General features: G+C 40.3%; 1 protein-coding gene across 3 annotated transcripts in view; it reads left to right on the forward strand.

The window, feature by feature from the left end:
• Nucleotides 1-14,061, forward strand: part of LOC121566504 (Golgi SNAP receptor complex member 1) — a 66,057-nt gene that overhangs the window by 5,386 nt on the left and 46,610 nt on the right. For all 3 annotated transcript variants that reach the window (XM_041876526.1, XM_041876536.1, XM_041876531.1), the window contains exon 6: nucleotides 12,791-12,865. In XM_041876526.1, coding sequence (XP_041732460.1) covers nucleotides 12,791-12,865 — 75 coding nt within the window. The remainder of the gene's footprint in view (nucleotides 1-12,790; nucleotides 12,866-14,061) is intronic.

Here is a 14,061-nt window from a genome sequence, read left to right on the forward strand (position 1 = left end):
TTGTTGCGTGCTAAGGCTGAACTAACACACACACTAATAGCCAAGCTACTGAAGCTAACGACAGTGCTAATAATCAATACAACAGACGCAGGCACATGACGCGCACGTAGACAAGATGGCGTATTGAATAGAAAGCCGTACAAACCACCTCAAGATAAAAACATATTCAAAATCAGGAAGTTAGACTAAATATTAGCATTTCATATATTCGCAGTTAATAAAATTCAATCTGGATAATAACACAAAACAAATCATAAGGCTAGAGAAATATATCGACAACTATTACAACAACATGCAACACCCAAACATGGCGGAAGATAAGCGAGGAGAACTGATCCCCAAGAGGAAACGCGACTCATCGACTGATACAGATAATATATGCTTTTCACCACTGGGTCTGATAGGTGTGGAAAGCGACCTGTTGAAGTCGATAAATGACAAATTGGGCATACTAAAATTGGTCAGTTAGGACGTAGAGTTGAAAGCGAGTTTTCAAATGAGTGAGAAAGAAACCAAAAAATTAAAAGTGACAGTCTCTAAGATGGAAACGGACGTTAGGGAACTTAAAAAGGAGAACAACCTTCTGAGAAGCCTTACTAGACATCCAAACTAGATCGATGAGAGAAAATCTAGGACTTACGGGTATTCAGGAAAAGGAGGGAGAAATAACAGAGAATATTATGAAGGCTTCAAATCCCACTCGAGGCTGTCGATAAAATCCAACTCGAACGTGTACACCGTTTCGGAAAAAGAGGACAGAAATATGAGCGCCAAATTTGAATTTTTTAAGGATAAAGCAATGGTTAAAAGCCTAGGGAAGAGACTTGCTGGCATGAAAATAGGCATGAATGATCAGTTCCCGAGGGAGATTGCACAAAGGCGCAAAGTTCTGTATCCAATTTTCAAGGAAAACAGATTAAAAGGGAAACGTGTTGCACTCGTGGTGGATAAACTGTATATCGACAACCAAATGTTCAGAGACACAAAGACTACTCCATGGCTATTCTAAAAGTTGTAATAGAGGAGTCGAATAATGGAACACCCAATACTAGCAATGATAGGGATTGTAATATTAAAGAACATTTATAGTAAGTATAGTATTTTATAAAAGGATAAAACGATATAACAAGAATAGAGAACAAGCAGAATAATACATCTTCAAATATAACTAATTAGAACATGGCTTTTTTGGCGGGCGGTTGTTGTTTTGGCGGATGGTTGTTGTGGTTGGTCCTGTGTTCTCTCTGGCGTCCTTTCCCCCTTGCGGCAGGTGTGGATGCAGGTGCGTTTGCACACTCGGCCCATTTCTTCCGCAGTCAACCATGTGGTGTGCATTTTTGTGTTTGGAAAGGTGCGGCGTTAAGTGAGTGAGAGGGGAAATGGTTGCATATCCCAGAGCCGACGGGGGTCTATGAGCAGGGGTAGTGAGAGAGCTTTCAATTTTGTGTAGATGAGGGATATACATTTTTAAATATAGTATACATCTAATCTAATGTTTTATTGTCCTATCATGATGGTAAGATCCCTAACCCTATATCCTAGACACTCACCTGAGTGACCCATACACCAAAGAGAAGTTCCCATCTCTTTTATGGACCTGCTGTGAATATGCAGCCTAAACAGATAAATAAATGCGGTCAGAGACCTACTTGAGTAGCACCGCCCCCTCAAGATTCTGAGCCTGCCTGGCAGGGTTGGTCCTACAAAGCCAGAGCCCCCTGATGGGAGAGCATAATATACAAGGAAATTCTCAAAGCTGCTAATGAGAACCTTGATGACCTTTTACCTAGCCGGTGGGGATTCCGGTGGGGTACCCCCACCCAGGTAGTGGCAGTGCTGGCAACACTGGCTGCAGTGACCCATGGGGAGGGGGTCACACTCGGACAATCAGAGAGGGGGTTTATCATTGTGGCCCAGGTGGCACAAAATAATCAAAGGTCTGACTGCACGGAGATGCTTGGGAAAAAAGGTTACAACGGGATCAGAGTGTTTGTGTCTCAGGTGAAGAGGGTGGATCTGATCTCCATCACCTAGGACTTGACATAGATTAAGTAGATTAATCAAATCTCACATTGTTGTCAATTTCTGCTCAATCTGCATGCTTTCTCAATCAGCTGTAACTGTATGTGCACTCGTAAATCAGGTCCTTTCTTGAGTTGGGCTCTGGGATATAACAGCCGTTGAGTATCCGATTTTATGGTGGATTGTGGAGGAGGGGGGTTGAGTGTGTTGGAGTATGTGAGTGTGCGTGCGTGTTTGTCCGGCATCTGTTGTGGGGGGGGGGTGGGGATGTTGGGGGTATGGGATGGACCACGGTAGTTATTTGCTAGGATAATAATTGCTTGTCAATAAATTAAATGTAATACAATGGCAATCCGGGTTATATGTTAAAATCCTACGCATGAACTGCTGACATTATTACACATATTAATTGATAATGATGGAAAATAGGATATGCATTTTTTTAAAATAGTTATATATATATATGAGAGAGAGAGAGAGAGAGAGAGAGATTGGAAATTCTTTTGGCGGTTAATCTGCTTCTGTTTTGTGGGTGGCACTGGGTGCTGTTTTCGATGGATGGGTCCTGGCCTCTCGGGGCCTTAGGGATCCGGAGGGACGTGGGTGGGATGCCGATCACTGGGATGACGGCTCAACTTGGGATGGGAAGGGGCTTTAGCGGGGGAATTAGTGGAGAACAATTGAAGGGTTACTCAGTAGCAATGCAAATATCACGGTACAGCTATATGGACACTCAATCATTACGGTATTTTTTTTATTGGTACATTTACGAAAATATATAATGATAAATAGACTTGAAACTTGTATCTCATTATGGTGTATGGTGAAATAAGTATAGCCAGTTATAATTGCAATGGCTTAGCTGATAATAACAAAAGAAGATCAATATTTACATGGCTCAAAGAGAAGGAATATAATATCTATTGTATACAGGAAACTCAGTCAACAATTCGAGATGAAGTTGCGTGGAAAAAGAAATTTGGGGGGGAGGGGAATATACTTCTCCCATGGGCAAAGTAATTCAAAAGGGGTGATGATATTAATTAATAGTAATTTCGATCCGAATGTGCAAATTGTCCAAATAGATACGCAAGGTAGGTGGATTATTTTAAATATTTTATTGGACCATAAACAGATATGGCTCATTTAACCTTTACGGACCAAATAATGATGATCCACACTTCTTTGACAATATATATAATAAATTATCAACGCTGCAAGCAATTCAAGACAATATTATTATGGTGGGGGATTATAATACTGTTTTAAATAGCTCAATGGACCGTAAAGGAAATCACACCACAATCAATCACCCACATGCTCTTAAGGAAATTGTGAATGTCATGGATACATTAGAACTAGTAGACTTAAATATCCTGATCTAGTGAGATACAGTGGGGGAAAAAATGATTTAGTCAGCCACCAATTGTAGCAAGTTCTCCCACTTAAAAAGATGAGAGAGACCTGTAATTTTCATCATAGGTACACGTCAACTATGACAGACAAAATGAGAAGAAAAATCCAGAAAATCACATTGTAGGATTTTTAATGAATTTATTTGCAAATTATGGTGGAAAATAAGTATTTGGTCAATAACAAAAGTTTCTCAATACTTTGTTATATACCCTTTGTTGGCAATGACACAGGTCAAACGTTTTCTGTAAGTCTTCACAAGGTTTTCACACACTGTTGCTGGTATTTTGGCCCATTCCTCCATGCAGATCTCCTCTAGAGCAGTGATGTTTTGGTGCTGTCGCTGGGCAACACGGACTTTCAACTCCCTCCAAAGATTTTCTATGGGGTTGAGATCTGGAGACTGGCTAGGCCACTCCAGGACCTTGAAATGCTTCTTACGAAGCCACTCCTTCGTTGCCCGGGCGGTGTGTTTGGGATCATTGTCATGCTGAAAGACCCAGCCACGTTTCATCTTCAATGCCCTTGCTGATGGAAGGAGGTTTTCACTCAAAATCTCACGATACATGGCCCCATTCATTCTTTCCTTTACACGGATCAGTCGTCCTGGTCCCTTTGCAGAAAAACAGCCCCAAAGCATGATGTTTCCACCCCCATGCTTCACAGTAGGTATGGTGTTCTTTGGATGCAACTCAGCATTCTTTGTCCTCCAAACACGACAAGTTGAGTTTTTACCAAAAAGTTCTATTTTGGTTTCATCTGACCATATGACATTCTCCCAATCCTCTTCTGGATCATCCAAATGCACTCTAGCAAACTTCAGACGGGCCTGAACATGTACTGGCTTAAGCAGGGGGACACGTCTGGCACTGCAGGATTTGAGTCCCTGGTGGCGTAGTGTGTTACTGATGGTAGGCTTTGTTACTTTGGTCCCAGCTCTCTGCAGGTCATTCACTAGGTCCCCCCGTGTGGTTCTGGGATTTTTGCTCACCGTTCTTGTGATCATTTTGACCCCACGGGGTGAGATCTTGCGTGGAGCCCCAGATCGAGAGAGATTATCAGTGGTCTTGTATGTCTTCCATTTCCTAATAATTGCTCCCACAGTTGATTTATTCAAACCAAGCTGCTTACCTATTGCAGATTCAGTCTTCCCAGCCTGGTGCAGGTCTACAATTTTGTTTCTGATGTCCTTTGACAGCTCTTTGGTCTTGGCCATAGTGGAGTTTGGAGTGTGACTGTTTGAGGTTGTGGACAGGTGTCTTTTATACTGATAACAAGTTCAAACAGGTGCCATTAATACAGGTAACGAGTGGAGGACAGAGGAGCCTCTTAAAGAAGAAGTTACAGGTCTGTGAGAGCCAGAAATCTTGCTTGTTTGTAGGTGACCAAATACTTATTTTCCACCATAATTTGCAAATAAATTCATAAAAAATCCTACAATGTGATTTTCTGGAATTTTTTTCCCTCAATTTGTCTGTCATAGTTGACGTGTACCTATGATGAAAATTACAGGCCTCTCTCATCTTTTTAAGTGGGAGAACTTGCACAATTGGTGGCTGACTAAATACTTTTTTCCCCCACTGTATACATGGCGGAGACTCAATCAAGCTAGTCGTCTTGACTTCTTTCTTATCTCATTCTCGTTGGCACCAAAAGTTAAAAAAGTGATGATAGGGGACAGAATGCAGTCGGACCATCATATAATTGGCATATACATTACTCTTACTGAATTTCCACGTGGGCGAGGATATTGGAAATTTAATCAAAGCCTATTGGATGATAATGTATTTATAATTAGAACAAAGGAATTTATAACTGACTTTTTCCGACATAACAGGTACAGTAAATCCCCTTATTGTATGGGACACCTTTAAATGTGCCTTTAGAGGCCATGCAATTCAGTACTCATCTCGAAAACAAAAGCAATTTAGGTCAAAAGAGTTTATACTAACAAAGGAAATAGAAAGTCTAACAGAACAGATAGATGGCAATAAAAACTGTAACATAGAGGCTCAGAATAAATTAGAGGAAAAACAAAAAGAAATGGAGAAACTTATTCAAGAAAGATCAAGTGTAATATATTATAAAAATAAAGCAAACTGGATGGAATATGGGGAAAAATGCACAAAATTCTTTTTTAATCTTCAACATAGGAATGCTACCAAAAATAATTTTATGAAACTGGTTACAATTGACGGAGTCACCCATGGTTCACCAAATGATATTTTGAAGGAGGATAGAAGGTACTTTAAGCATATGTTTTCTTTTCAGTCGCCTCCATCTCCTCTAACTGAAGCTAATTGTAGAGATTTTTTTTCTATTGATAATGTAAAATTAACAGCCATACAGAAAGACTCATGTGAAGGTGAAATTACAGAGGAGGAACCTCTGGATGCAATTAAAGACTTTAAGTCTGGGAAAACTCCAGGGTTGGATGGCATACCAGTCGAGGTATACCAAACCTTTTTTATATACTAAAAGCACCGTTATTAGCATGTTTTAATCACTCCTATGTAAATGGTAGATTATCTGACACTCAAGAAGAAGGTCTGATCTCATTATTACTGAAACGGGATACAAGTGGAAAATATAAAGATCCAGTCCATTAAAAAAATTGGAGGCCCCTTACACTTAAGTGTTGTGATGCAAGAATTCTAGCAAAATGTATAGCACATAGAATTAAAAAGGTATTGTCGGATATTATTCATTCTAATCAGACAGGTTTTTTACATGGAAGATACATTGGAGATGATATAAGGCAAGTATTGGAAACAATAGAACACTATGGAAAATATGGGAAACCAGGCCTGCTATTCATAGTAGACTTCGAAAAGGCATTTGATAAAGTGCAACTGGGGTTTATATATAAATGCCTGGAGCATTTCAATTTTGGAGAATCTCTTATAAAATGGGTCAAAATCATTTATAGTAGTAACCCTAGGTGTAAAATAGTAAATAATGGCTATTTCTCAGAAAGTTTTAAACTGTCAAGAGGAGTGAAACAAGGTTGTCCACTATCGGCATATCTATTTATTGTGGCCATCGAGATGTTAGCTATTAAAATCAGATCCAATAATAATATCAGAGGAATAGAAATCCAGGGCTTAAAAACAAAGGTGTCATTGTATGCTGATGATTCATGTTTTCTTTTAAATCCACAACTAGAATCCCTCCACAGCCTCATAGAGGATCTAGATACATTTTCTAATCTCTCTGGATTACAACCAAATTATGACAAATGTACTATATTCCGTATTGGATCACTAAAAAATAAAAATTTTACATTACCATGTAGTTTACCAATAAAATGGTCTGATGGTGATGTGGATATACTCGGAATACATATCCCAAAGGAAATAAATGATCTCACTTCAATACATTTTAATAGAAAGTTAGCAAAAATAGATAAGATCTTGCTACCATGGAAAGGTAAATACCTGTCAATTTGTGGAAAAATCACCCTGATTTAACTCTTTAGTATTATCCCAGTTTACCTATTTGCATATGGTCTTGCCTACGCCTAGCAAACAGCTTTTTAAAATTATATGAGAAAAAAATATTCACTTTTATTTGGAACGGCAAGCCAGACAAAATTAAAAGGGCCTATTTATATAATGAATATGAATTCGGAGGACAGAAATTATTAAATATTAAAGCATTAGACCTATCACTAAAAGCTTCAGTCATACAAAAGTTATACTTAAATCCGAACTGGTTCTCAAGCAAATTAGTAAGATTGTCTCACCCAATGTTCAAAAATGGCCTTTTTCCCTTTATTCAGATTACAACCACTCATTTTCAGTTATTTGAAAAGGAAATCATCTCCCAAATATCACTATTTCTAAAACAAGCCATAGAAAGTTGGTTGCAATTTCAATTTAATCCTCCAGAAACGACAGAACAAATAATGCAACAAATATGGTGGTTAAATTCAAATATACTCATTGACAAAAAAACTTAATTTTTTGATAAAATGTTGAAAAAAGGTATAATGGCGAATTTGCCAATCTTGGTGTTCTCTGGCAAATGCCAAACGTCCTGCACGGTGTTGGGCTGTAAGCACAACCCCCACCTGTGGACGTCGGGCCCTCATACCACCTTCATGGAGTCTGTTTCTGACCGTTTGAGCAGACACATGCACATTTGTGGCCTGCTGGAGGTCATTTTGCAGGGCTCTGGCAGTGCTCCTCCTGCTCCTCCTTGCACAAAGGTGGAGGTAGCGGTCTTGCTGCTGGGTTGTTGGCCTCCTCCACTTCTCCTGATGTACTGGGCTGTCTCCTGGTAGCGCCTCCATGCTCTGGACACTATGCTGACAGACACAGCAAACCTTCTTGCCACAGCTCGCATTGATGTGCCATCCTGGATGAGCTGCACTACCTGAGCCACTTGTGTGGGTTGTAGACTCCGTCTCATGCTACCACTAGAGTGAAAGCACCACCAGCATTCAAAAGTGACCAAAACATCAGCCAGGAAGCATAGGAACTGAGAAGTGGTCTGTGGTCACCACCTGCAGAACCACTTCTTTATTGGGGGTGTCTTGCTAATTGCCTATAATTTCCACCTGTTGTCTATTCCATTTGCACAACAGCATGTGACATTAATTGTCAATCAGTGTTGCTTCCTAAGTGGACAGTTTGATTTCACAGAAGTGTGATTGACTTGGAGTTACATTGTGTTGTTTAAGTGTTCCCTTTATTTTTTGAGCAGTGTACAACAGCGCTAAGCTAACAAGAACCCCTATTGTTTGTACTATCAAGCATTGAGTTGGCATCATATTGGAACTCCTCCTGGGAGGGCGGTGAGGTGGATGGATGCCTGGAGGCTACAGCGCTGCAGTGAGCCGTGAGCACTAGACTGGTGAGAGAACCTTAGGCTGTGCTGACAGCTCGTGGTTGTAGCTGCAGTCCTTGTCTCACACCGCGCCACTGGAGAAGAGACACAGGCAGTCATGCATATACAGAGACTCAGAGCTTCCATTTCCAGGAAACTCAGAGAAATAGGGAAACTGAGCCAGAAAGACCGAAAGTGAGGGAAAGAAGAGAGAGCGAGATGGACAGATATAGAGAGGGAGAGAGACACAGAGAGGGAGATGGTAGAGGTGGTAGTCTGTCAGGGCACCACTGGGATGCTTCACCACTATTCTTTAACAGTTGTCCATTGTGTCAAGGTCCACAGGTTCTAAAGCCATTTCAGTTTAGCTGATACACCTATACATGATACTATACAGTCATTATGAAATAGACCTATAGTCATTTTGTCGTCACTCCTCTGCTACTTGACTGACCTGACTATAAAAATAATTTGGCATCTCTTCAAGTACAAGAAAACTGTTGTATCCTCTTGTTCTTTCTACCTATTTATTGTACAGTATATTCAAGCTTCATGCAGACTTTGGACTCTATTGAAAAATCATCATGGCAACCCGATCATGCACGTTTTCAGCCTCTTATGTCATCCAATGGTCTCCTTTTGAGCCTTCTCATATATAAATCCATGTTATGTGTCGATCAATATTATGGCAGCTTGCAGCTGTTAGTTTGGCGGCCATCCTAGTTACTTAGCTTATATGTCAAAGTCCACTGTAATGTCGCCTACCGTTGTTGGGCTTCTTTGAATCGATATAGTATATTGCGCTGTTTATAAGATCACCATACAATCATGCATACTCTTATCAGTACTGTTTGCAATAATTCTTAAGTGATGTATTACATCCTGTAACCAGACAATGCCAAATCCCCCCAATAAGTATATTTTAAAAGATCCCTGCCAGCATGACATAATAACACATTATCCACCATGGATGTTCCCTCTCTAGTAGGCTTGGGCGATGTAATGTATACCGGGATATTTCGAAATACCGACACTATGATTTTCAATACCGTGCTACGCCACTGCTTATAACTAGAAGTTAATTATAACTGTAAAATCTAAGATGTGTCAAATAAATAATGTCTAGCTCAGGGTTCCAGCTATACATTTGGTTTGCTAGCTAAGTGGCTAGATGTCAAGGTCAAGCTTCTTGGTTACAGCAGAGACATTCGATCATTGAGATCTTTTAAAATTACAATTAGTATTCTAATTCCTAATTCTATGCATTCATCCCAGGTCAGTGGAGAGGAAGGAGAGCATCAATAAAGTGCTTATGGGCTTACAGCCTATAGCTAGTCCAGCAGCCACTGCAGTGGGAATTGAGAGTAGCGCTAAGGAGCTTTCGACAGGGGTTGCTGGGTGCTCATATCCACTCTGTGAGTGGCCTAATCAACAGTGTGCCATTTGTATAGGCTACTTGGTGAACAGTATAGACTTAAGCAATAAGGCCCGAGGAGGTGTGGTACCACGGCTAATGGCTGTTCTTAGGCATGACGTAACTTGACGACGATGCATTAGCCGTAGTATATTGGGCATATACCACAAACCCCCAAGGTGCCTTATTGCTATTATAAACTGGTTACCAACGTAATTAGAACAGTAAAACATTTTTGGTGGTCATACCCGTGGTATATGGCTTTCAGCCAATCAGCATTCAGGGATCAAACCTCCTAGTTTATTATAGTGTATATATGGTTTGGGAAAGTCAATCCTGTAAAACTGATGGGATTTTGATAGCGTCTTTGCATATTTTGTGATGTTTTACCATTTCAGCTCAAACTTTAATTAAGCATAATTGAAATGGGTCTAGAAACCCTGAAGTGTGGGGCTGAGTGGTGTCTTTCTTGTGTAACTATAAACCGTTGTTATGGAAATGCAGCACACATTCCCCTGTTGCCCACCAGGTAGCAGTACACCCATCTTCTGCAACAGAGCTGACTGGGTGTGTGGCTGCTTCAGTAGTCAGAAGATGAGGGCTCTGTCTGTTTACAACCAAACCACACACACACATGGCTCCAGCCATCTTAAAGGGATACTTAGGGATTTGGGCAATGGTATCTACTTCCCCAGAGTCAGATGAACTAGTGGATATCATTTTTATGTATCGGTGTCCAGTATCAAATCAAATCAAATGTATTGGTCACATACAGATGGTTATTGCGAGTGTAGCGAAATGCTTGTGCTTCTAGTTCAGACAGTGCAACAATATCTAGCAAGTAATATCTAACAGTTCCACAACAAAAAAAAAATTGTGTATTTATTTAACCTTTTATTTAACCAGGTAAGCCAGTTGAGAACAAGTTCTCATTTACAACTGCGACCTGGTGAAGATAAAGCAAAGCAGTGCGGAAAAAACAACAACACAGAGTTACATATGGAATAAACAAAACGTACAGTCAATAACACTATATATATATATATATATATATATATATATATATATATATATATATATATATATATATATATATATATATATATATATAAATGTAAATAAATATCTAGGTAAAGGAATGGAATAAGAATATATAAATATATGGATGAGCAATGTCATTATCAGTGGCATAGGCTAAGATGCAATAGATAGTATAGAATACAGAATATACATATGAGATAGGTAATGCAAGATGTAGGCAGTTTCGCAAGCTAATGCTAACTAGCGTTAGCGCAATGACCAGCAGGACCACTAAGGTTTTTACTGTAGCAATGACCAGCCAATCCCTCTGAGATGTGGACCATTCCATTACTACCTCTTCACGTCCATTTTCATTGTACTTCTCCCACAAGTATTTAACACTACCCACTTTAACTCTACCCACATGTACATATTACCTCAATTACATCGACTAACCTGTGCCCCCGCACATTGACTCTGTACCGGTACCCCCTGTAAATAGCCTCCCTACTGTTATTTTATTTTACTGCTGCTCTTTAATTATTTGTTGTTTTTTATTTTTCACTTCACTTATTTTTCTTAACTGCGTTGTTGGTTAAGGGCTTGTAAGTAAGCATTTCACTGTAAGGTCTACACCTGTTGTATTCAGCGCATGTGGCAAATAAAATTAGATTTGATTTGAAGTGTGGCACTAGCCGTGTCAATAGACTACTCTGGCCAACACACACCAAGCTCTGTCCAGCACGGAGCAGCACTAGTGATGGGGGGGAAAATCGATAGTTACATATCACAATATTATTTTGGATGATATTATATCAATACTTTGACTCCAAGTATCGATTTGTGTCCAAGTATAGCTAGGTAGCGTCAGCTAGCGCTAGTCTGCTGAACCTGTGCAAAAACTCTGGTATTTTTCATCCTATTGCTTTCTTTCCATCTTCTTTTAAAATAGTGAGCCAACAAAAACTAATTTTCTCTTGTCTCTCTGCAGCAGACATACAGTATATTGAGCAATATGTTTGGAACATCAAATCGCAATACAATCGCAGTATCTAATCATAATACATATAGTATTGTAATACATATCGTATCGGCACCTAAGTATCGTGATAATATCGTATCGTGAGGCCCCTGGCAATTCCCAGCCCTAGCCAGCACAGTAGCGCCCTGGCACCTTCCTCACTGCGACAAAACATTTGTATATTTTAGTAATTTAGCAGACTCTCTTATCCAGAGTGACTTACAGTAGTGAGTGAATTTTATTGTGCTTTTCCGTACTGGTCCCCCTGTGGGAAACGCATCCACAACCCTGGCGACGCCATGCTCTACCAACTGAGCCACACGGGACCATAAAATGTTTTATGGCTGTTTTACTGCCATGCCCTTTTAAAAGCCTTGTTGGAATGATTAAACAGACTCTCAATGCCTGGGATGCCAACTGGGCTGGGTCTGGGGGTGCTAGGACTGGGCTGGCCACCCCTGCAGTACGAGGCCTTAATGCAGGGCCAGCCACCCATACAGTATGATGCCTCAAGGCAGACAACGCTTACTGTACATCCAATGGATTAACATTTATGTCTTAGGTCTCCCATCTCCTCCCCCTCCCCCCAGCAGTGGTAGGGAGAGGGGCGAGCTGCAAAGCCCTGCCCATTAGCCTACATAGTGATGTTGACAGCAGGAGAAACCCTCCTCAGTGTTTTCCATTCAGGCCAGGCTGCTTTAAGAGCTCTACATCTACTGCAGTCCTATAGTTGTCTCTTTAAACCACCTCCACAGCATGGCTGTCCTCCTGTTATAAATGAACTCGTCCTTTTACCAACTGTGCCCGTCTGCTTGGACTGTAGCTGCATAGACTAACCTTGTTTCAGACTAACCTTGTTTCAAATGGTCACAATGATGAATCAATAGATGTTGTGTTTGATACAATCGTGGCTAAATTTGGTAATACCTTAGATTAATCAGGAGCAATTTCTCAGTAAATATTTCATATGGTCATAGCAGTGATTGTCATCTTGAGTTTGTGTCTGATTCATTTATATGCACTACTATATGTTATATGAATTAAACCCATTCTCTCTTTCTGTCCAACAGGACATACAAGAGTGGCTCAGGAGTGAACAACAGAAGAACAGAACTGTTTCTGAAGGAGCATGAACACCTGAGAAAGTAAGATCCTGAACGAATACACACACACTGCTCATGACTTTTTGTGCCCCTAAATCACCAGATTACTTCGCAATATCATCTCGCAATATTTTCCAAGTACCTATACTATCATATCACAATTATTCTCTCAAGCTTTTTCTGAAGTTCTTATAAGCAAGTTGCCATTTTGCTTCTGGCAATTCCAAGTACAGTGTATCTGCTGTTCCCAGAGCAGTTCTCATAGCTGTATCAGTTCTCAGAGGAGCTGCTACTTCCCAGTAACCAGGCCAATAGCAGTCTGCAGAGCAGCACTGTGCTGGGATAACTCATGTTGATGGGCCCAGTCAGCCATTTTGAATAACTCTAAAATGATCTCCCTGCTCTTGCTGTTTGCTTGCTAAGCACTGCTTAAGCAGTTCTGCCCCCAACAAGACCGATGGGAAGCTGTTTGGGTTTTTCATTTTAAAGGTAGAGCTCAGGGTAAGGATGTTTTGATGTATAAATCAGCGAGTGTCATCTTGATTCAGAGGCATTTCTGGCTAGTTTTTTTTCGTAGACAGCAACTTGGCTGCTTAAGTTAAGATCTGTTTAAATTAAATGTAAGATAAAAAAAGAGATTTAAGGTAAAGGGTAATTTAGGCCTAATTGGCTATGCATGCAAATGAATTAATTCAGACTAATTCATAAAAACATAACTTCACGCTATGTATTATTCTCCCATTAAAATAGCAAGGCAATAACTCCTAAAGGTCAAACCCCACAATACACACACAGTCATAGCACAACTATACATTTGAGTTCAGGAAGGTTACTCCCATTCAGTGTGGACATACTGTAGAAAGTCAGACCATAAACACCACACAGTGCAACACAGCAATAGAACTGTCATTGTATCATTTATCTCAACTTGAATGGACTGGCATGGGGCACTTGACAAACACACACACACATTAACTACAGAGTTGCATGTGTCACGGCCAGTGTCAGGAGGGAGGCCTTGCAAACCTTCATCTGACTGAGGAGACAAATTAGGCGTAACGGAGAACTACAAAGAACTCTGATTGGTCTACTCTCTTCTACTAACCCCGATGTGTCCTGGCTACACTGAAGGATTGGCCCCAAATAGCAGTTGCTCCAGATGCACCCAAACCTCCATTCATTAGAAGAAACCGTTTGACTGTTCTGTCACAAAATGGCTGAATGGTATTTTTCCAGTC

Source organism: Coregonus clupeaformis, chromosome 5 (assembly GCF_020615455.1).
Source record: "Coregonus clupeaformis isolate EN_2021a chromosome 5, ASM2061545v1, whole genome shotgun sequence".
Classification (NCBI taxonomy): domain Eukaryota; kingdom Metazoa; phylum Chordata; class Actinopteri; order Salmoniformes; family Salmonidae; genus Coregonus; species Coregonus clupeaformis.